The following is a 20420-nucleotide window of genomic DNA, read 5'->3' as shown; positions in this document are numbered from 1 at the left end:
ATATATATATATATATATATATATATATATATATATATATATATATATATATATATATATATATATATATATATATATAGTTCAATATCCATAGTTAAAGTTTAATTATCTCCATGTAAACGTTGTATTTTAATAGTGAATTGATTTTAAGGTGATAAAAATAATCGCATATGTTATTTGAGTTTGACAATAAAATTGTAATTTATGTCCCTCTATAATATGTCAATTATCAATGTCATCCCTGAATTATTAGTGGTGTAAATGTTGCCCCTCAATTTTTAAAACGGTACGTATATTGCCCCTATAGGAGGGGCAATATATGTACAATTTTAAAAATTGAGGGACAACATTTGCACTTGGAAGGGCAATATATGCATCGTTTTTAAAATTGAGAGGCAACATTTACACCACTAATAATTCAGGGATGACATTGATAATTGACATATTATGGAGGGGCATAAATTACAATTTCCCCTTATATATTTATATAATACTAGGAACTAAAAATGCAACATTATACAACAATAGGGATTAAAAATACAACATTATAAATAATTAAATGACTAAATTTGTTTAAATCTATATAATAATTTATACTATTAATAAAAATAAAATCCTCAATTTTAACTTCCCACCCAAAACACTCCTATACTATTAAGGTTTGCGTAATATTGTAAAATATGATAACACATTTGCAATAAAATATATTCTATTCTACGTTCATATTCGTAATATAATTCTAGATTAAAATTACTAATAGTAATAATACAGATTAAAATTACTAATAGTAATAATATAGTACATATATTTTCCTGCAATGTAATCTATACTATACTATTAATAAAAAAAAAATTTCTCAATTTTAACTTTCCACCAAAAACACTCCTAGACTATTAAGGTTTGCGTAACATTGTTGATATGGAATAAATTCCTCCCTATACTTTGTGTATATAATGGTATATGTAGAAGGTGTAATCAATCAAAGAAATTAGCCCGAAGTCATCCCTTTATTCGTTACTCTTGAACAAATGTAGAGAGAAGGGGGAGGATAGTTTCATGTGTCTATCTGGAGAGAGAGAGAGAGGCCCAAAAAACCCCCATAACTTGAAGGGTTCCAGCCTTTTTATAGGCTCATACCCGTACTTTATACCGACATACATATAAAGTACTTAGGGTCGTATACCCGGGGTATATTCCCTATCAAGTAGTCCCTCAGTCCGAGCCTTGACGTCGAGTATACTGCCCTACGAAGATTGTATGTATGCCTAGCGTATTATACAACGTACTGTATGGTATTAGCATATAAAAGGGACCCTAACCCTTCAGTTAATGGACTTTTTTGGCTCTCTCTTCTTCTCTCTAGAATGCTCTCTAGCCATGCTCTCTTCATTCTCTCTATTATTCAAGAACAATCAATAAAAGAGATAGATTAAGGGCCAATTTTCTTATATACAATTCCTTTACATATTATGAACACAAGAACACATGGAGGAATTAAACTTTATCAATTGTAAAATATGATAATACAATTCGTAATAAAATATATTCATCCATACGTTTCTATTCGTAATACAATTCTAGATTAAAATTACTAATCGTAATAATACAGTACATATATTTCCTGCAATGCAATCTATCTATACTATTAATAAAAACAAAATCCTCAATTTTAACTTCCCGTCCAAAACACTCCTATACTATTAAGGTTTGCGTAATATTATAAAATATGATAATACAATTCCTAATAAAAATATATTATTTCCTACGTTCCTATTCGTAATACAATTCTTGATTAAAATTACTAATCGTAATAATACAGTACATATATTTTCTTGCAATGCAATATATACTATTAATAAAAACAAAATCCTCAATTTTAACTTTTCGCCCAAAACACTCCTATACTATTAAGGCTTGTGTAATATTGTAAAATATAATAATACAATTCCTAATAAAACTACTAAGGCTAGCCAATTTTTCGAACAACATCCGTACCTGTTGGTGTCGGTGCACACGAGTCATGCCTTTTCAAGCTCATTTTTGGATTTGATTTGCACCACCTGCGTGCGAGAGAGAGCCTATATATTTATTCCTTTTATGAAGGAAAAAAGAAATGAATATACTCATATTTCACTGGAAATATAATCGACAATTATATTATAATTATAATTATATTAATTATTTAGAAGGAAAAACAAAATGAATTTATTAATATTTCACTGAAAATATATTCAACAATTATATTTTTATAATTACTTTTTAATTATATGAAAATTAATATTAAATTTGTATGAACGAAAATGAAATGAATATTACACGGGAATCTGTTATTAATATTTTCTTACTAATTGGCAAGGAACTAGGCCAATTAATTGGCAATTATCAGGAAAAAAGAATGGAGAGCAATATTAATTCTTTTGATGAAGGAAAAAAGAAATGAATATACTCAAAAGAAAATGGAATATTATGAAAAATGAAATGAATATATTAATATTTTACTGAAAATATAACACAAGTTTCCCTACGAAAAAATTAGTAACCACCAAATGAATGATTAGGAAAAAATTAGAAAGAAAAAAGAATGTAAAATAATATTAATTCTTTTTATGAATAAAAAAGAAAATGATATATTAGGAAAAACGAAATGAACACATTAATATTTCACTGAAAATATAACACAGCTTTCTCTACGAACAAATTAGTAACCACCAAATGAAATATTAGGAAAAAAGTTATGAAGGAAAAAAGTATAGAAATGAATATTAATTTTTTTTATGAAGGAAAATGGAAATGAATATATTTATAAGAAAATGAAATATTAGGAAAAAACGAAAGGAATATATTAATATTTCACGGGAGGGGCAGTATATGTACCGTTTTAAAAATTGAGGAGCAATATTTACACCACTAATAATTCAGAGGTGACATTGATAATTGACATATTATAGAGGGACATAAATTACAATTTTCCCTAAAAAAAATTATTTGTGAATCGCACAGGTAATTGGACAATTATTTGCTCTAATTCAAGCAAAGAAAACATCAGAAAATATAATCAATCCAACCAATTTCATCAATTGCGCTATATAATATTCGATGTTATAATTTATATAATTGTATATTGATCGAAATATTCTTAAAATATTATAACAAATTCATTCCGTGCAACGCACGGACGAAAATACTAGTTAACTTATAAAAGACTAACCGATACTGCATTGTAATAAAGTGAATAGTATTAAAAAAAAACTTATAAAAGACTAAATTTTTAAAAGTAAAATAATTCAGAGATTAAAAGTGTTATTTTACTTATAAAAAATTAAAGATAAAAATAAACAAGTCAAAAATAAAAATTGTGGGTCAAGCAGCAGCAATCCCCAAATGGCCAAATGTTTGACTACACTACAAACCCTCCTCTAAATCCTCCTTAATATGCAAACTCTGGTCAAACATATGTCATATGATGTCTTAATATATTAATCAAAACTAATTACTCCAATAATTTATACAAATTGTTCCAAATACCAAACAAAAACACATGAAATTCTCACTGTCACTCTGCCTTCTCCCTGCAAATCTGAAAAAAAGAAAAAGTTTCCTTAACACAACCAAGAATGTTTCGCTTCGTAGTTTATGATTAAAGGGCACTATAGGTATTTTACCTTCCATCAGTTTCTCTTTAGCTGCCTGCCTGCTCCTGCAGACTTTTCCAAAACCCATTTCACACGAGGTTGGACATGAAGAAAGATAAGTTTGTGAGGTATGTTGATGTCTTCTAAGTTCTAATGGACATATTATTGATTTTTGTTGTTAGTAGTGTTTTCATTTTGATTGCTATGTAATGGGAAAAAAATTGCAAGTGGAGTGGAGAAAAGAAAGGAACTTGGAAATTTGAAAGATCGATTCTTGGTTTTGTTGAGCTTAAAGAGGAGAAATTTGTAGGCTTGGAAGTAACCCCCCAAAGAATCAGAATTTTATGTACCCATTACTTGGTTTTCAATGTTTTTCTTTTTGATTGGTTGCTTTGGAGCTGAAGATTGGGAATTTTGTTCTAGTTCTCCGTAGAAAGGATTGATAGAGCAAAGTGACGTTCTAATATCAAAATTAGATTTCTAGCCCTTTTCTGTTGGAAATTTTAATTCCATTTTTACCCTGTTATGCTGCAATTAAGCTAAGGCTTTTACTAATTTTAGGCTCATTTTTTGGTAACTTAAATGTTTAGCTTCTACTCCAACGGAAAACAGCAAAAACCCATTTTATGGGGTGGAGAAGCTGAATCTTCAAGTTTAGAGAAATCATCTTCTGAGTATCGGTTTTCATCATCCTGGTTGAACCCCGGCAGAAAACATAAAATCACAGAAACCCTTAAGTTTGGGAGGCCTAAGGTGTACCCTGAGAACCATGAGCCATGGAGAAAGCGAATACTTGATCCGGGTAGTGACATTGTGCTGAAGTGGAATTGGGTTTTCATTATATCCTGCTTGTTGGCATTGTTTGTCGACCCATTGTATTTTTTTATGCCTATTATTGGAGGAACTAAGGATCTAAGTTGTGTGAGAACTGACTTGAATTTGCGAATTGTGGTCACAATTTTCCGCACTATTGCTGATTTTTTCTATCTGTTGCATGTGATCATTAAGTTTAGAACTGCTTATGTTGCCCCCAATACTCGGGTATTTGGTAGAGGTGAGCTTGTCATGGATCCTAAGGAGATTGCTCGGAGATATCTAAGATCTGATTTCTTCATTGATCTGATTGCAACCTTACCTCTCCCACAGGTAACCTGCTTTTGTCTTGAAAGAACTACTGCACTCACTGCAGGCCATAACTATACTATTATCGCATGCTTTCATGTCTTATGGCATATTTATGTTTGCATATTCTTCTGTTTCTTGTAGCTGTGCTTGAGCTTCTTGTTCAGATCATTACTAATTATTGGTACTCCTTGCAGATTGTCATCTGGTTCATTATACCAGCAACAAGAAGTCAACATGCATACCATAATAATAATGCCCTTGCACTGATTGTCCTGATTCAGTATATTCCCAGGTTATATCTTATTTTCCCACTAAGTTCACAGATCATTAAAGCAACTGGAGTTGTCACAAAGACTGCTTGGGCAGGGGCTGCATATAATCTACTTCTCTATATGTTGGCTAGCCATGTATGTAACTCTAGCAATGTCCTCTTTTTTTAAATTTTTTATATTCGAAACAATATTATAGTTATTGTATCTTACAGTTTCCTCCTCCCCCTCCACAAAAATAAATAAGTGGAAACACTTTATTCTTTTCCATATGACAGTAAGATTTGTTTCTTCAGGTCTTAGGGGCAGCATGGTATTTGTTGTCAGTTGATCGATATACATCTTGCTGGAAATCAATTTGCAGAGATGAAGAGAATTCCACAAAATGTGTATCTCGGTACTTGGATTGTGATACTTTTGACCTTGATGCTCGCAAGACCTGGGCAAATATTACTAGTGTGTTCAAAAATTGTGATCCCAATGGAGATAGCACTACTTTCAAATATGGCATATTTGAAAATGCTGTTACAAAAGATGTTGTCTCCTCAAGTTTTCTTGAAAAATACTTCTATTGCTTGTGGTGGGGATTACAGAACCTGAGGTATTTTTCATTTGCACATACAATGATAATAGCAATTGTGCTTCTACTAAGTTACAGTGGTAGTATAGTCTGTCTAAGTATGCTTTAGTTATTCAAAAAAGGGGTTTCAGAAGTTTGTTGAAGTACCCTATTCTTTTGATAAGATAACTGTATACTGAATTTACTAGGACTTAACCTTTGCACCAGAATGCCTACACTGTATGCCGGAACATCCTCTATTAACAATCTAAATATCTAATACTGCACCCAAATAACATTTTGAAGTTCGTAAGGGGACTATACCTTCCTTCAATCGTCTCTGTGCTATATTGTCCACATCCCACATGGAAATGAGGACAAAAGAATATTCATTCACATCCTGTCTCATCCTTTTACAGTGAGAGGAAACTTAAATTTAGAGTGCCTTAATTAACATTAGACAATACTCCGTATAATTCAAGTTAAACAGTATTTATGTGATTTCGTCCAGTCACTTTTATATATACCCATATAAAACATCTTCTAGTCAAAAACATGTTATTGTTATCTTGACCTTCTAAATGATATTCTGTATGATTTTTTTTTTCTTTTAAAACAAAATTCTAATGGCATATAAGTTCAAAATACTTAAGATTGCACATTCAATGTATGCCATGAGTTGGTCCTTGCTTTTGCTCGTGTCAAATTATGTGGATGTGCATTAAAGCTAACTATTAGCTTAAAACAGAAAATATGAGTTCTGGTTATTTAAAAGTTATGCTTTACTGTGCCTTATGTCATTGACTCGTTTCCTCTAACGATGTCTCGTGCTGCCTTAGCTAATTTTCCCCTCACACTAGCTAAGTCAGCCTCGTTCGTCCCTTGGAAGTGATGCTACGTAATCGATGGGATGGCTACGAAAAGAAGTTAGGCAAGAACTTCGCGAAGATGCTAAAGAATTTCCAATTTCATATTTAGAATTCTGATACTTTATTAAAGAAGTGTACTGGTAGCAATCTGCAGAATAAGCTTTATTTTTATTTTTATTTTTATTTTTATGAAGGCTTTCTCATACTTTTGTTTTTTTTTTGCTGGATCCTCCATTATGTATCTGTGTTAATTATATTTTTAGATTACAAAAAGTGAAAATAGCAATTCAAAGATAGAAGTTAGTGTTGAAGCTGAAAAGCCTGAAATTATTTGGTACTAATCATACTTATGATGATGCACACCCTAGGCATCTAATTAGTGTACTATATGCAAATTTATGTCATAAAGCAATAGCTGCAACAGATAATTATTAGGAACAAATGTTTTCAAAGACAGTTATGCATTTAATTACCATATTCGGTAATCGGTATATAGGCATGGTAGATAATATGTTTCAAAATTATTCTGGAAATTTGAAATTTAACAGTGTCTATGTTAGGAGTACATAGAACTCACAAAAATTGCTGACTCTATCACTGGGTTATTTACTTCATGCTCCTGTAAAATGATTTGCATTGCATCTTTCTCCTGTGAGAACTTTCCAGGAAAATATATTTTGATAATGGATGTCAAGATCCAGCTAATTGGAAAATTAGGGCCAGAAACAAAAATCATTTTTAAATTTCATTTTTTAAGATGAGGGTTGAGAAAAGTACAAAATATGCACGGCTAATGGAGTATGGAACCCCTAGGTTGATTGATATTTTGGGGCCTTGAATTTATTTCTTTATTTATTTATTTATTTATTTATTTATTTTATTATAGTTTATTTTTTAATGCATGAATAACTGTATGACTATTGCAGGATGGCTTTGATTACCACTAATCAAAATTTAAAAATGACTGCAGCTGCTGAACTTTGCTATGTTATATACTACTTCATCTCATCCTTAAAATGATGGAATAAACTGTAAATCTTCTTTAATGAAAGCCAGCATATTGAGATGTTTGGTGTCCATACTCTAGTCTAAGTTACTTCGTGCTGTTGCTTTAGCTTAGGATGGTATTTTTTTATGGAATCAATGAAAAAGATGTTAAATGTCTTCTTGAACCATTTGTTTACTGGCTGTTTAGATGAAAGGAGTTTATGGATTTTCACAAGCCTCTCTTGTTTCAGTTCTTATGGGCAGAATTTGTCAACAACCACATTTATTGGAGAGACATCCTTTGCCATACTTATTGCCATTTTGGGCCTCGTTTTATTCGCACATCTTATTGGGAATATGCAGGTAAATGTTTCTGTCATCCTTTTTTAACTTCCACAGCTATGTTCTTTCTAGTTATGACTTATTGAAGGAATTTCCCTTGATTTTTTATGGAGAAATGTGTTTCTTTGTCTAATTTTTCCATGGCCACTCATCGATGTTTGACATTCCCTTATCTCTTTTTCCAGAAGGCCTTTATTTTGTTGATGGATTTTTACTATGCATGGCTACTAGATGCCCCTGTATCTATTATTAAAACCTTGTAGGTGTGGAAAGGCATATTGGAGAAGAACATTTGTATTTGTTGAGGATCAATATAACATAATAAATTTGTGTTCGCACAAATAGCTTAAAATCTAGTACATATTTCAGTATGCTATCAAGAGGAGACAAAAGGTGAACAATATTTCTATATGTTGAGCATGAATATAAAATAATGATTGTGTATCCTCACTAATAGGTTAAGTTTTTTTGTTGAGATAGAACACATACTATGATGTATTACCATAATAGTAGAACACGTACTATGTGGTAATGTGGCATTAATATAGTAATACAGGGGACATTATGTGGAAGCCTTTCACGCTATGTTTCCCTCCATAAAATGTAAAATGCCAATAGATAAAATATAAAGAACAATGACACATGGTAAATCCCGCTTATTATGGATAGTCTTTGTTATATTACATTCTCTTGCATGCCATTCTAACCAGTCACAGTTTATCTTCTTCTTTTTTTGTTGGGTGGGTACATAGACATACCTGCAATCTATGACAGTGAGGCTCGAGGAATGGAGACTTAAGCGAAGAGACACTGAAGAGTGGATGCAACATCGACAACTCCCAGAAGACTTGAGAAGGCGTGTTCGACGTTTTGTTCAATGTAAATGGGTTGCAACTCGGGGAGTAGATGAAGAAGCAATTTTGCATGGCCTACCTGCTGATCTTCGTCGTGACATTCAACGACATCTATGCCTGGACCTTGTTCGACGTGTATGAGTTTCACTTAACATTACAGGAATAGGAATTGAACTGATCTCCAACTATCTTTTTCTTATCCAAAATACACAATTTCAGGTACCATTTTTCTCTCAGATGGATGATCAGTTACTTGATGCTATATGTGAACGTATAGTCTCGTGCTTGAGCACAGAGGGTACTTACATTGTGCGGGAGGGTGATCCTGTGACAGAGATGCTATTCATCATTAGAGGGAGGCTTGAGAGTTGTACGACAAATGGAGGGCGGACGGGTTTCTTCAATGCCATTATGTTGAGACCTGGAGATTTTTGCGGAGAGGAGCTCCTTGCTTGGGCTTTGCACCCAAAATCTACTGTCAACTTGCCTACCTCAACTAGGACAGTGAGAGCACTGGTTGAAGTGGAAGCCTTTGCATTGAGAGCTGAAGATCTCAAGTTTGTTGCTAACCAGTTTAGGCGACTCCACAGCAAGAAGCTGCAGCATACATTCCGGTTCTACTCTCACCATTGGAGAACATGGGCAGCATGCTTCATACAGGCCGCTTGGCGACGACACAAGCGAAGAATCATGGCAAAAGATCTTGCTAGGATGGAATCCTTTGCTTTAAATGAAAATGAAGCAAGAGAAGAGAGTGAGCGAGGCGAGGATACTAGTACTTCGCCCACCTCAAACCAGTCCCTCACAAAGACAAACCTTGGTGTCACGATATTGGCTTCAAGATTTGCTGCAAACACTAGGAGAGGAGCTCAGAAGATTAAAGATGTCAGTTTGCCTAAACTACAAAAACCTGAAGAGCCTGACTTTTCAGCAGAGGCGGATGACTAGCAACTGTACGTTGTTTCAGTAGAAAAGGCTAACTTTTATGTGATGCAATTGAGATCCCAATTTCATAGTTTTGTATTAACAAGTTGTGTAAATTAAATGAGAAACAAGAAAGTGGGAAATGGAGATTTTTCTGCAAACTGAAACACCATGATGATCATACTTCCTTCTATAATGTTAATGTTGAAGAGACAAAGTTCTGATTGCTCCATATCTTCTTGCATGTAATTTATGGGATTTGGATATTCTCGCTTTCTTTGGTGAAAGAGTGAACTGTTCTTTGTTCTTGATATTAATATATACTCACTCACTCAATAACTACTGCAATCAAAATCAATCCTCTTCACCATAAAACAAAACATTTCATGCTAGGGAACCAAATGACGAAATGAAAAATAAAAAAGGATCAAAATAGGCTCTCAAACTTTATCTAAAAAGTCAATTAGATACTAAACTTTTTAAAGTTGCAATTAAAATCATTAACATTTTATTTTGAAGCAGGTTAGTGACATGTGATAGCAGGTCACTTGAAATCGCTTAGTTTTCGACTTTTTGGGAATATCTTAGCTGATGAATTAGTAGTTGTTGTTCTTGTTTCTTTAGTACCTTCAGTAGTTCCTATACCCGTGATGCTCCATCCCTTCAATTGTTCCACAGTCTAATTGTAGAGAATTCCTGTCTTGTTTTCCATTCTCCTTCTATATATACAATTTTTGCATATTCTCCTATATATACAATTTTTGCATATACACTTTTTCTTATCATTTCGTCTTTTTGGTCTCATGTACCATATAATGTTACATAGATCGAGTATCATTTTTGACCACAACATCGACCGCCGGCAACCGACTCTTCGCCGGCACCTTATCCTGTGACATTTCCTGTCGCCTCACTCCATGGGGGAGGCGACCTACGGGGAGAGAGGCGACCAGTTCCGGTTGCCTCCTCCGGGGGATACCTCCGAAGAGGCAGCCAGCGACGAGCCGATCGCTGACGGTCGATTTTTTTGGTCAGAAATGATGTCGAATTCCAGCAGGTCACTAACTTGTTTTTGAACTTTATTACTCTAAAATAAAATGTTAATTGGTTTAATTACAATTTTAAAAAGTTTAGGTACCTAAAGTTTGAGAGTCTATTTGAGCATTTTCCCTAAAATAAATAAACTCATTGTTTTGCTTATAATAAATGCAGTTCAGGAGTTGAAAGTATGTCTGAAGAATATGGACTCTGGAATTGTAGCAACATGTACAAATTTAAGCTACACCGGTAACACCATGTACAAATCTAATATTCTAATATAAATGAAAATAAAGCCTAAACCAAGAAACAGTTTTGAGTTAAATACACAAATCCAGATGAACTCAAACTGGATTGCCCACCGAAGAAGTCGTCTTTAATCAAATGCAGTTTTGACTTTAAACTGAACTAGTTATGATCTACGGTACATACTTGTCAATGTCATAAAATTCTATGTTCTTGTACTTCTGGGATATAATCTCTGCCTGAACTTTGCGTGCTGTGTCCGTGGCACAGCCAACAAGAATGAGAACTGATGTGCCCGCAAATCCTCGAAAAGCAGTCAGGTGTGTTGCTTGTTCAATCACAGCAGGACCAGCAGCAAGAAGAGCCAAAAATACAGAACCAAGAACAGATATCCGGCTAAGAACCTGTAGTAATTCATTAACATGCCAAACATAATTAGGCCTAGTTCATAATTGTAGTTATTAGATATAAAACATTATTGCTAAAACAATTCAAAGGAAGTTACCATTTTGATGAATGCAGCTGTACTCTTTCCTGGTCGGACAAGTGGAATTGAAGCACCTTGTCGCTTCAACTGTTCACTCATGTCGTCAGGGTCCAGTTGCAGGAATGTGTAATAGTAATTAAAGAAGGCAATCAATAGTACATTTGTTGGGAGATAGAAAGAACCTAAGAAAGCATACTTGGTTAGTTATGTAGACATTAAGGATTTACAACTAATTTCTGCCAGAAATGCAGTGACACTCATTATACTCACCGCCAGGGTTTAAGGCAACTGCCACATTTCTTAGCACCCCAACACCAGTGAATCGTGCCAGAGTGCCAGGAATAGCCAATGATGATGTAGAGAAGATAATTGGCATAACTCCTGAACTATTTACCTGCTCAACAATAACACCTAACACAATCAATTTAGAATTTTATATAAAATTATAATAGGATCGGATCGGATCGGATCATCAATGACAACACAACAAAAATGATACCTAGCCCTAGCTAGTTCCTAAAGAGCATGACACACACTGGCTAACAAGGAGAAATGTTATAATTGTAAAGGTACCAATTACTATTACATGATTAAAGATGGATCATTGTGACTTCATATTAGAAGCATGGTAAAGGCATACTAACTTTAAAGGGTAAGTAAGCAGATTTTTGAAGGCCTCCAGTCTTGCTAGTATATCTTGACGCATAGTTAAGTGGAATTTTCCTCTCTGCTTCCTGTAACACTAGATGGCATAAGTGTGTTGCTCTCTATGTATTCAAAGTCAAAATACTATATAAAAAAGAATATAACACTTGCCTGTACGTAAACTATGCTAAGGACTAAAAGGAAGAAGGAAACAATGATGCCACCGAGCCCAACATAGTTTCCATCTTGATATGCCTGTGCAACTGTCCTACCAAAGGATGCTGGCAAGTAGGAGATGATATTTGTGAAGATTAAAAGAGATGTACCATTTCCTAGTTTTAAATCGGATATTCGCTCCCCAATGTATGTCGTAAATACTGAACCAAGAGTCAACAGAACAACAGTAGAAAGAACCCACTGAGTACTAAAGTCATCGACATAAGGGCGAAGATATAGTGCTTGGCCGATTGCCTGCCAGAGCAAAATAAAAAAAAGTGTATGTAAAAGAATTGACACTACATGCATGCATGGAATACATTATCAATAGCGTGGAAGTAAGAATTAAATTCAAAAAAATATAGAAATGAGATAGCTTGGCAGTGGCTTGTGTCATCCTGATATTGTTTAAAGTCATTTAAGGAAAGGAAGTTCTCTAAAATCCTTCATTCAACACTTCACATGGACTTGATATATGACCCCAATGGGAAACCAAAAGTAATAGGAAGCATCGCAAGTACAAAAATAGATGCAATTTTAGTATTCTTCTTAAAGTAAGACCATATAAGAAAAACTAACTTCATTACCTGTACAATGGCAAATCCTACAGATGCATAGCGGGTATACTGAAGAACTTTCTTTCTTCCAGCTTCACCTTCTCTTTTCTGAAGTTCTTGCAACTTGGGATAGATTTGACCAAGAAGCTGAAACACAATCTGTGCATTGATGAAAGGAACAATACCAAGGGAGCATATTCCAAGTCTACCAATACCTCCTCCAGAAAATGAATCCAAAGTGCTCAATATACTATTCTGATCTAAATTTCCAACAAATGCATCCCTATTTACTCCACCAAGTGGTACATATATACCAACTCGTGACAAGGCCAAATAACCCAAGAGCTTGAGAAATTTTCCCGGTAATGGGCCTTTGAAGAAGTCCCCAAAATCAATACTAGTGTCCTCAATTGCAGCTGGCAAAGTCAAAAAGTCCTAATAAAGGCCTATGAGCTGTGGGGGTAGTACAAAACATAAAAATATTAACACGCTAAATACAAGGCTAAAAACAGACCTGCAACTCTTCTTGCTGATGAAGTTTTCTCTTTTCTGGTACCTGAGGTACTCTCAAATGCTTTCAACACAAACCCCACAGCACTTTCCCAGGCAGTGTTTAGATGTGATGATCTGCTAGAATTGATTCCCAATGGGTCAAATACTGAATTATCAGAGCTGGAGATAGAAAGCAACAATCAGTAGAAGCTTGTATCAAGGTTACAGACAATAAATAAAGATTAGATTTCTAAGACAAATCATCATCATCAAATTTTTATTTTTATTTTTTAATTTTTCAAAAAAAATAAAATAAAATCACCAAACTCCTTCCCCATCCTCAAGGCCTCAACCTCAGGGAGACAGTTGAAAATCGAACCAAACTACTTTGACTAATATTGGTGTTTAATCTGATGTTAGTCTTTAATCTTTTCTTTTAAAAAAATGGCATTAGATTTTATTTTGGTTTTGATCAAAGAAAACCTATAAAAACCAATTAAACCAAACTACTCTTTGTCTCTATATGCACAACTATTGATGTTTGCCTAGTTGTATTCATGGGTTTATGAAAACTTGGACCTTTTAGTGGAAACTATAAATGAATAAAGTTGTTCTACATAAAGTTACTAAATTCCATTTGGCTAAAACATTGTTTAATGAAGATTGGGGGATACAAATTTTGATCCAAAACAAATTTGGTCGAATCAAACCAAATACAACTTTAATTTGACCAAACTGAACATTTGCTAATTAGATTTTTTTGATGAGGTAATTTAAGCAAAATTAACCGACAGTCAGTGGTACCAACCAAAGAACACCCCTAGATAACAGTTTATAGGAAAGGCATACAAATGCTCATTGTCCTCTCAGTATAAACCATAAAGAACAACGATGATTTGGTAGGTAAAACATGAACAATTTTCGTTAGATCATCAACCATTCTCTTTTTCTTCAAACTATTTAGCTTTGATGTACTCATTTTGCTACTTCAAGGATAAAATCTCAAGACTATCTAGGGTTGCCCCATGTTCTCATACATTCCATGACTTCAATGCAATCAACGAATTTTCCAACAAAATGACCTTAGTTTCTAAAATATTTTCATTAACTCTTTCTCATAGAAAATAAGTATATGCAGATAACATGGTCCAAATATATTTTCCAAAGGATGGTGCCATTAAATGGGTTTCCTTCACATCATTGGTGTTTGGTAAGAATGAACTAACTCGGACAATTAGATTACTGATTAAATAATCATCATTTAGATATTTAGCATTTCCAATTGGGACCATATAAAATTAGATTCTTTCTCAACTTATTTTGTCACAGCTAAAATCCCAGTTAGGCAGCAAACTAAATCCAGAAATTATTTAAAAAAAAAAAAAAAAAAAGGAGGAAAATTCCCTAAGACTAACAGCAGATAAGCATTTCCGGATTCCAACCCAGTACAGCTAATCATAAACACCTTCCCTAAAAGTAGTAAATCAGCTGGCACACACAGCGTTGTGATTGTAAACAATAAGCTAACAAAAAATATAATCTTGAGATTTAACAAAATTTGGGATGCCCAAAAAACCATTTTGTTTGTTTGTTCATTAAGATTTGGTTTAATTACCTGGTTATGGGATTAAGAAGGTGAGCAAGATTCCATGATTGGTGAGTGAGAGAAGGATTTCCGTGGACACGAACGCTGCTGGCTCTGCAAACGAGGCTGTTTCGGTTCGTCCTTGGAGTGTTGAAGGCGGCGAAGCAGTGAGACAGAGAAGAAACTTCTCTTACAGTTATCAACATTGTTATCCTAGGCCAGGAACAGAAACACCGTTGATTCACCGACCAAAATCCGAATGAAGACTAAACTAGGAAGAGTGTGTGTGTGGAGGGGAGACCTTAGGATGTCGTGGGTTTGCACTGACTGGCTAACTGGATGTTTAACTACAAATCAATTTTTATATTGTTTAATTTAAAATGTATAAATTCTAAAAATATATATTAAATAAAAAGATATATAAACAAATACTAAATAATAATAATAAATAAGGTCCTTAATTAGCTGAGAACAAAGGCTTAGGTGAGAATGTGTGGTTTAATCCCCACCACCCAATTTAAATGTTGCACGGCCAGGATTTAATATGTGCAGGTGCTAAAATCTTGGGATTTGAGTGTTTAAATTTGGATACAGAATATACACCGGGGGCAAATTAGTAAACTTCAAACTAGGAGGGAAGCGACTTAATCGTAGTATCTTCCTTCCTCTGTACGCTTCCCACAGTTCTACATTCTCCAGCCCATTGTCGAACTATACGACTCCTGCGACCACCAGTAGCGAGCGATAGGAATCCGATCAATTCTGACGAGATGGCCGGCGGTTCACGAAAACGTCGTTCGGCAATCATGAATCCCGGCATCGTCAACAACAGAGGTTTTGTTCCTTTTATTTTTTTCCAATTTGTTGGTGCTCTTGTGTGAAACTGATGTGTGAGAAAATTGGGACTGACTATGTGCAAATTTAGTACTTGGATTGCTGTGTAACTTCACTGTTTTTAATGTGCAAATTTAGTAGTTGGATTGCTGTTGAACTACACTGTTTTTTTATGTGAAAAATTATTAGTTGGATTGCTGTGCAGCTACGTTGCGATTAGAATACAGTAGTTGGGCAATTATATTATGAATGTTGTGCAATGTGTTTGATATCCAGCGTACCAACTATCCGTATGTAATTTTTTAGTGGTTGTCTGATGTGTGTTCATTGATTGACAATGTGACGGAAGTTGTGGCGAAGTAGAGAGACGAGAGAGGTGAGAGAAAATCTAACTGGTTTCATTATTATGTTCAAAGAATCAGTACAGAAGCATGCCGGGAAAAAGTTTATATACAAGAGGAAGTGGTTAGTGGTTGTAACAGAATAGAAACCAAATGGAAAGACCACAAAGCCCTTAAGCTTTTCTTCTTTCTTCACTGCTGCTATGTTTATTCTCCAACACCCCCGTAAGGTGGCGCATACAGGTCCTGGATGCCCAACTTAGATGTAAATGTTCTTAACAGAGTAATAGGAAGAGGTTTTGTCAAGCCATCTGCTACTTGGTTTGATTATGAGATTGGCATGAGTTTAATCAAACCATGAGAAACCTTTTCCTGAACGAGGTGACATTCTATCTCAATATGTTTTGTTCGTTCATGAAAGACATGGTTTTCGGCCATAGCTACTGCTGATTTGTTGTCACAGAATATGACTGCTGGCTTCTGCATGGGTGTCTGCAAGTCTGTCAATAAGAATGTGATCCATTGAACTTCACAGACTGAAGACGCTAGTGCTCGATACTCTGTTTCGGATGAGGATCGAGATACTGTTGCTTGCTTCTTTGATTTCCAAGATATAAGGGCGGAGCCAAGGAAGACACAGTAGCCAGTTATAGAACGTCGCGTCTCTACGCATGTAGCCCAGTCTGAATCCGAGAAGACATTGAGCTGCAAAGCACCACCCTTGGGGTAGAACAACCCTTGTCCAGGTGCGCTTTTGATGTATCGAAGCACCCTGTGAGTGGCACTTAAATGCTTATCAGTTGGAGCATCTATGAATTGACTTAGCTGTTGGACCGCGTAAGAGATGTCTGGTCTTGTGGCTGTGAGGTACAACAGGCGGCCAACAAGTCTTCTATATACACTAACATCATCGAGAACGTCACCATCATTATGATGAAGCTGATAACCAGGTACCATCGGAGTGTTTACCGATTTACTTTCAAGAAAACCAGCTTCAGATAAAATGTCAAGAGCATATTTCCTTTGGCACAAATTCAAACCCGAATCATCCATTTTTGCTTCAATCCCTAGGAAGTATCATAGTATTCCCAAGTCTTTAATTTTAAAAGCCTTATCCAGAAATGCTTTGAGGTCCTCAATCATGCTTAGGTTGGGGCTTGTGACCAGTATGTCGTCGACATACACAAGAACAACGACGAAACTGTTACTTTGATCTTTTGTAAACAATGATGGATCAGCCTTGGATTGTATAAATCCCATACTAGATAGGGCAGTACTCAACTTGGCATTCCATTGACGGCTAGCTTGTTTAAGACCATAAAGAGAACGGAGCAGCCTACAAACTTGATTTGGTGATTCACTTTGAAACCCGGGAGGCAAGTGCATATAAACTTCTTCTGTTAAATTACCATGCAAAAACGCATTGTTTATATCTAATTGGTGAATGTACCAACCTTTGGATGCTGCTGTAGCCAAGAAGGTCCGGATTGTAGTGATTCGAGCAACTGGCGAGAATGTTTCGATGTAGTCAACCCCGAGTTGTTGAGTATATCCTTTCGCGACAAGACGTGCTTTGTATCTTTCGACTGAACCATCTGCTTTCAATTTCACTTTGTATACCCATTTACAACCTATTGGTGTTTTTCCAGCAGGTAAAGTGGTTAACTCCCAAGTGTTGTTATCTTGCAGTGCTTGGATTTCTGCATCCATAGCTTCCTTCCAGTGGTGGTCTTTGATGGCTTGGTTATACGTCTTTGGTTCATCTATTGATGTCACAGCCATGGAGAAAGCCTTATGTGATGGAGATAAGGTGTCAAAGGCTATGACCTTTGACAGATGATGCGGAGATGAACCCCTGTTGACAACAGCATCACACAAGTAATCTTGGAGCCTGCTAGGAATACGTCACTGCCTATCAGAACGTCTTGGTTGTGTGATATGAATAATATTGTGATCTGGTTCATGCGGGGCAGAACCATGCTGCTCTATCTCCTGCGAATTTTCATGGCTGGTCCTGGGTATTTCATCAAAAGACTGCTGCTGAAATGATGAGCTGCTATGTTCTGTAGAGCCGTCGACCCTTTGAGATAAAATTTCATTGGAAGCATTCAGTCCAGAAACGTCATTTATTCCAGAAGTATCATTGGGAGGCTCATAATATATGGGAGCATCGATGGGAATGATTGGAAGAGAGGGACCACTTATCGTAGGTTCAGGAGCATCTGTAGAAGGATTTTTTTCTGAAAAAGGGAAGTATGATTCATAGAACTTTACATCTCTTGATATGAAGATAGTCCTGTCATTCAAATCATACACTAAGTAGCCTTTGGTATGAGCCGGAATGCCAACAAAAATGCTCCTTTTACTTCGTTGTGCCATTTTGTGCTTAGAGTTCGTTAGATTCGCAGCATAACATAGGCATCCAAATACTCTGAGATTCATCAAGTCTGGATTTCTTCCGTAAAGCCTGTGATATGGAGTTATAAGATCAATAACTGGTGAAGGCAATCTATTGATAAGGAATACTGCATGCATCACACACTGCCCCCAGAATTCAAGAGGTAGAGAAGCTTGAAACCGAATAGCCCTTGCCACATTGAGTATATGCTAATGTTTGCGTTCAACAACCGCATTCTGCTGCGGTGTGTAGGCACAAGATCGTTGGTGGATAATCCCTTTCTCAGCAAAAAAATCAATCATGTTGAACTCTGCTCCGTTATCAGTTTGAATGGTTTTAATTAGTGCCCCAAACTGAGTGAACACCATCGCATGGAACCTCATTATTAGCTGTCTAACCTCGGTTTTGCTTTTCATCATATGCACCCAAGTAAACCGGGAGTAGTCATCGACCAAAGTCAAGAAGGAATGTTTCCCTTGCAACGAGCAAACTGGAAACGGTCCCCAAATATCTGCATGAATTAAATCAAAGGCCTCTTTCGAGGTCGTAACACTTAAGGGGAATGGTGATCTTTTGTGTTTAGCAAGATTGCACGCATCACAGACAAAGGTTTTAGTAACAGAAGTAGTCTTAATATCACTCAAAAATTGAAGTTTATTCACTGGAAAATGGCGTAGCCTTTGATGCCAGATTTCACCACTATTACACTGAGCTGTAATGCTGCTATGAGCTACATTCTGCACTCTTGGTGGCTTCATCAGCAAATACAAACCATTCGATTCCCTAGCTGAACCAATTACTGTCCCAAGAGTGTCATGAATCAAGCACTGTCCGGATGTAAAAGTTAGATTATAGCATGTATCTTGCAACAGTTTACTCACAGAAATTAGGTTGAATCTGAAGGATGGAATGTGGAGAACATCCTTCAACCATAACTTCTCATTTAATCTAACATTCCCTATGTGTTTGACAGGAATTGACTTCCCAGTAGGCAAACTGACTTCAGCACCATGATTGACACGAAAATCATTAAAGAAATCAGTTGAACATACTATGTGATCCGTAGCTCCTGAATCTAGAATCCAAGTAGAAGGAGATAGTAAAATGGAATTTACGTGAGTAACAAAAGACTTCCCTTCACTTTCAGATTTATTCTCATAGAATCGCGGAATTAGGGCTTCACTTTCAGATTTATTCTCATAGAATCGTGGAATTAGGGATACAGCAGCAGTGGTTCTTGTGCTTGAAGGTTGTCCAACTTGTGCTTGAATAAGGGAGATCAACTTCTCCGATTGATCAGATGTGGATCGAGAGAACTCTACTCCAGATGTGGATCCAGAGAACTCTACTCCAGTTGTGGAAGAACTCACTGCTGTGGCTTGTTTTCCCTTTAATTTGTCTAGATTCTCCATGCAGTAACGCCTTTGCTGTGAAACAGAGTTCCTCTGCGGAACTGTTGAGGACGGACTTCGTGCAGGAGAACGATAAACAGAGTTCCTCTGCGGAACTGTTGAGGAAGAACTTCGTGCAGGAGAACGATCGACCGGCATTGTTGTGTTTCTTGCTTGATTTAACTCGCCGGAAACGGCGACGGCGGCGTAGGACCTACGCCGTGGTTGCTCTGATACCATGACGGAATTTGTGGCGAAGTAGAGAGACGAGAGAGGTGAGAGAAAATCTAACTAGTTTCATTATTATGTTCAAAGAATCAGTACAGAAGCATGCCGGGAAAAAGTTTATATACAAGAGGAAGTGGTTAGTGGTTGTAACATAATAGAAACCAAATGGAAAGACCACAAAGCCCTTAAGCTTTTCTTCTTTCTTCACTACTGCTATGTTTATTCTCCAACACAATGGCAGAAAGAACTGCTATCAACGTATCTTGACAACAAAGGTTAAGATGTAAAAGGGTAGCTACGGCCAACACGGATGAGGATGATGTGCGCCATATATGCTTATGAGGCATATGGAGACGTACTTTGGAGAAAAATGTAAGAACTGGGATTGTGGGCTTGATGAA

General features: G+C 35.8%; 2 protein-coding genes across 3 annotated transcripts; one reads left to right on the top strand and one right to left on the bottom strand.

The window, feature by feature from the left end:
* Positions 1–3531: 3531 nt before the first annotated feature.
* LOC116001958 (cyclic nucleotide-gated ion channel 17-like) lies at positions 3532–9793 on the top strand. Its single transcript, XM_031241936.1, has 7 exons — positions 3532–3760; positions 4223–4778; positions 4952–5164; positions 5323–5627; positions 7693–7804; positions 8536–8772; positions 8857–9793. Exons 1-7 carry the CDS (start codon positions 3738–3740, stop codon positions 9583–9585), a joined length of 2175 nt encoding a protein of 724 aa, XP_031097796.1. The 5' UTR covers positions 3532–3737; the 3' UTR covers positions 9586–9793.
* A 980-nt stretch (positions 9794–10773) lies between these two features.
* On the bottom strand, positions 10774–15163 carry LOC116002937 (preprotein translocase subunit SCY1, chloroplastic). Of its 2 annotated transcripts, none has more exons than XM_031243128.1 (8): positions 14858–15163; positions 13265–13377; positions 12781–13166; positions 12149–12448; positions 11977–12066; positions 11603–11726; positions 11351–11514; positions 10774–11249 (listed from the first exon to the last, which is right to left on the bottom strand). In XM_031243128.1, exons 1-8 carry the CDS (start codon positions 15031–15033, stop codon positions 11019–11021), a joined length of 1584 nt encoding a protein of 527 aa, XP_031098988.1. In that variant the 5' UTR covers positions 15034–15163; the 3' UTR covers positions 10774–11018. The 2 variants fall into 2 exon arrangements, with proteins under 2 accessions (XP_031098988.1, XP_031098987.1); XM_031243127.1 differs by having other exon boundaries at positions 13265–13422; positions 14858–15162.
* Positions 15164–20420: the final 5257 nt, after the last annotated feature.

Source organism: Ipomoea triloba, chromosome 13 (assembly GCF_003576645.1).
Source record: "Ipomoea triloba cultivar NCNSP0323 chromosome 13, ASM357664v1".
Lineage (NCBI taxonomy): Eukaryota > Viridiplantae > Streptophyta > Magnoliopsida > Solanales > Convolvulaceae > Ipomoea > Ipomoea triloba.
Note: the sequence above shows the minus strand (reverse complement) of the source record. Positions and strands in the feature narration are given on the sequence as shown.

Coding starts and splice junctions, on each gene's coding strand:
- LOC116001958 (XM_031241936.1), top strand. CDS start 3,738: ATGAAGAAAGATAAGTTTGTGAG. Junction 5,628..7,692: donor TGGGGATTACAGAACCTGAG/GTATTTTTCATT, acceptor CTCTTGTTTCAG/TTCTTATGGGCAGAATTTGT. Junction 7,805..8,535: donor ATCTTATTGGGAATATGCAG/GTAAATGTTTCT, acceptor GTGGGTACATAG/ACATACCTGCAATCTATGAC.
- LOC116002937 (XM_031243127.1), bottom strand. CDS start 15,033: ATGTTGATAACTGTAAGAGAAGTTTCTTCTCTGTCTCACTGCTTCGCC. Junction 13,167..13,264: donor ATCAGCAAGAAGAGTTGCAG/GTCTGTTTTTAG, acceptor TGACTTTGCCAG/CTGCAATTGAGGACACTAGT. Junction 11,250..11,350: donor CAGCTGCATTCATCAAAATG/GTAACTTCCTTT, acceptor GAATTACTACAG/GTTCTTAGCCGGATATCTGT.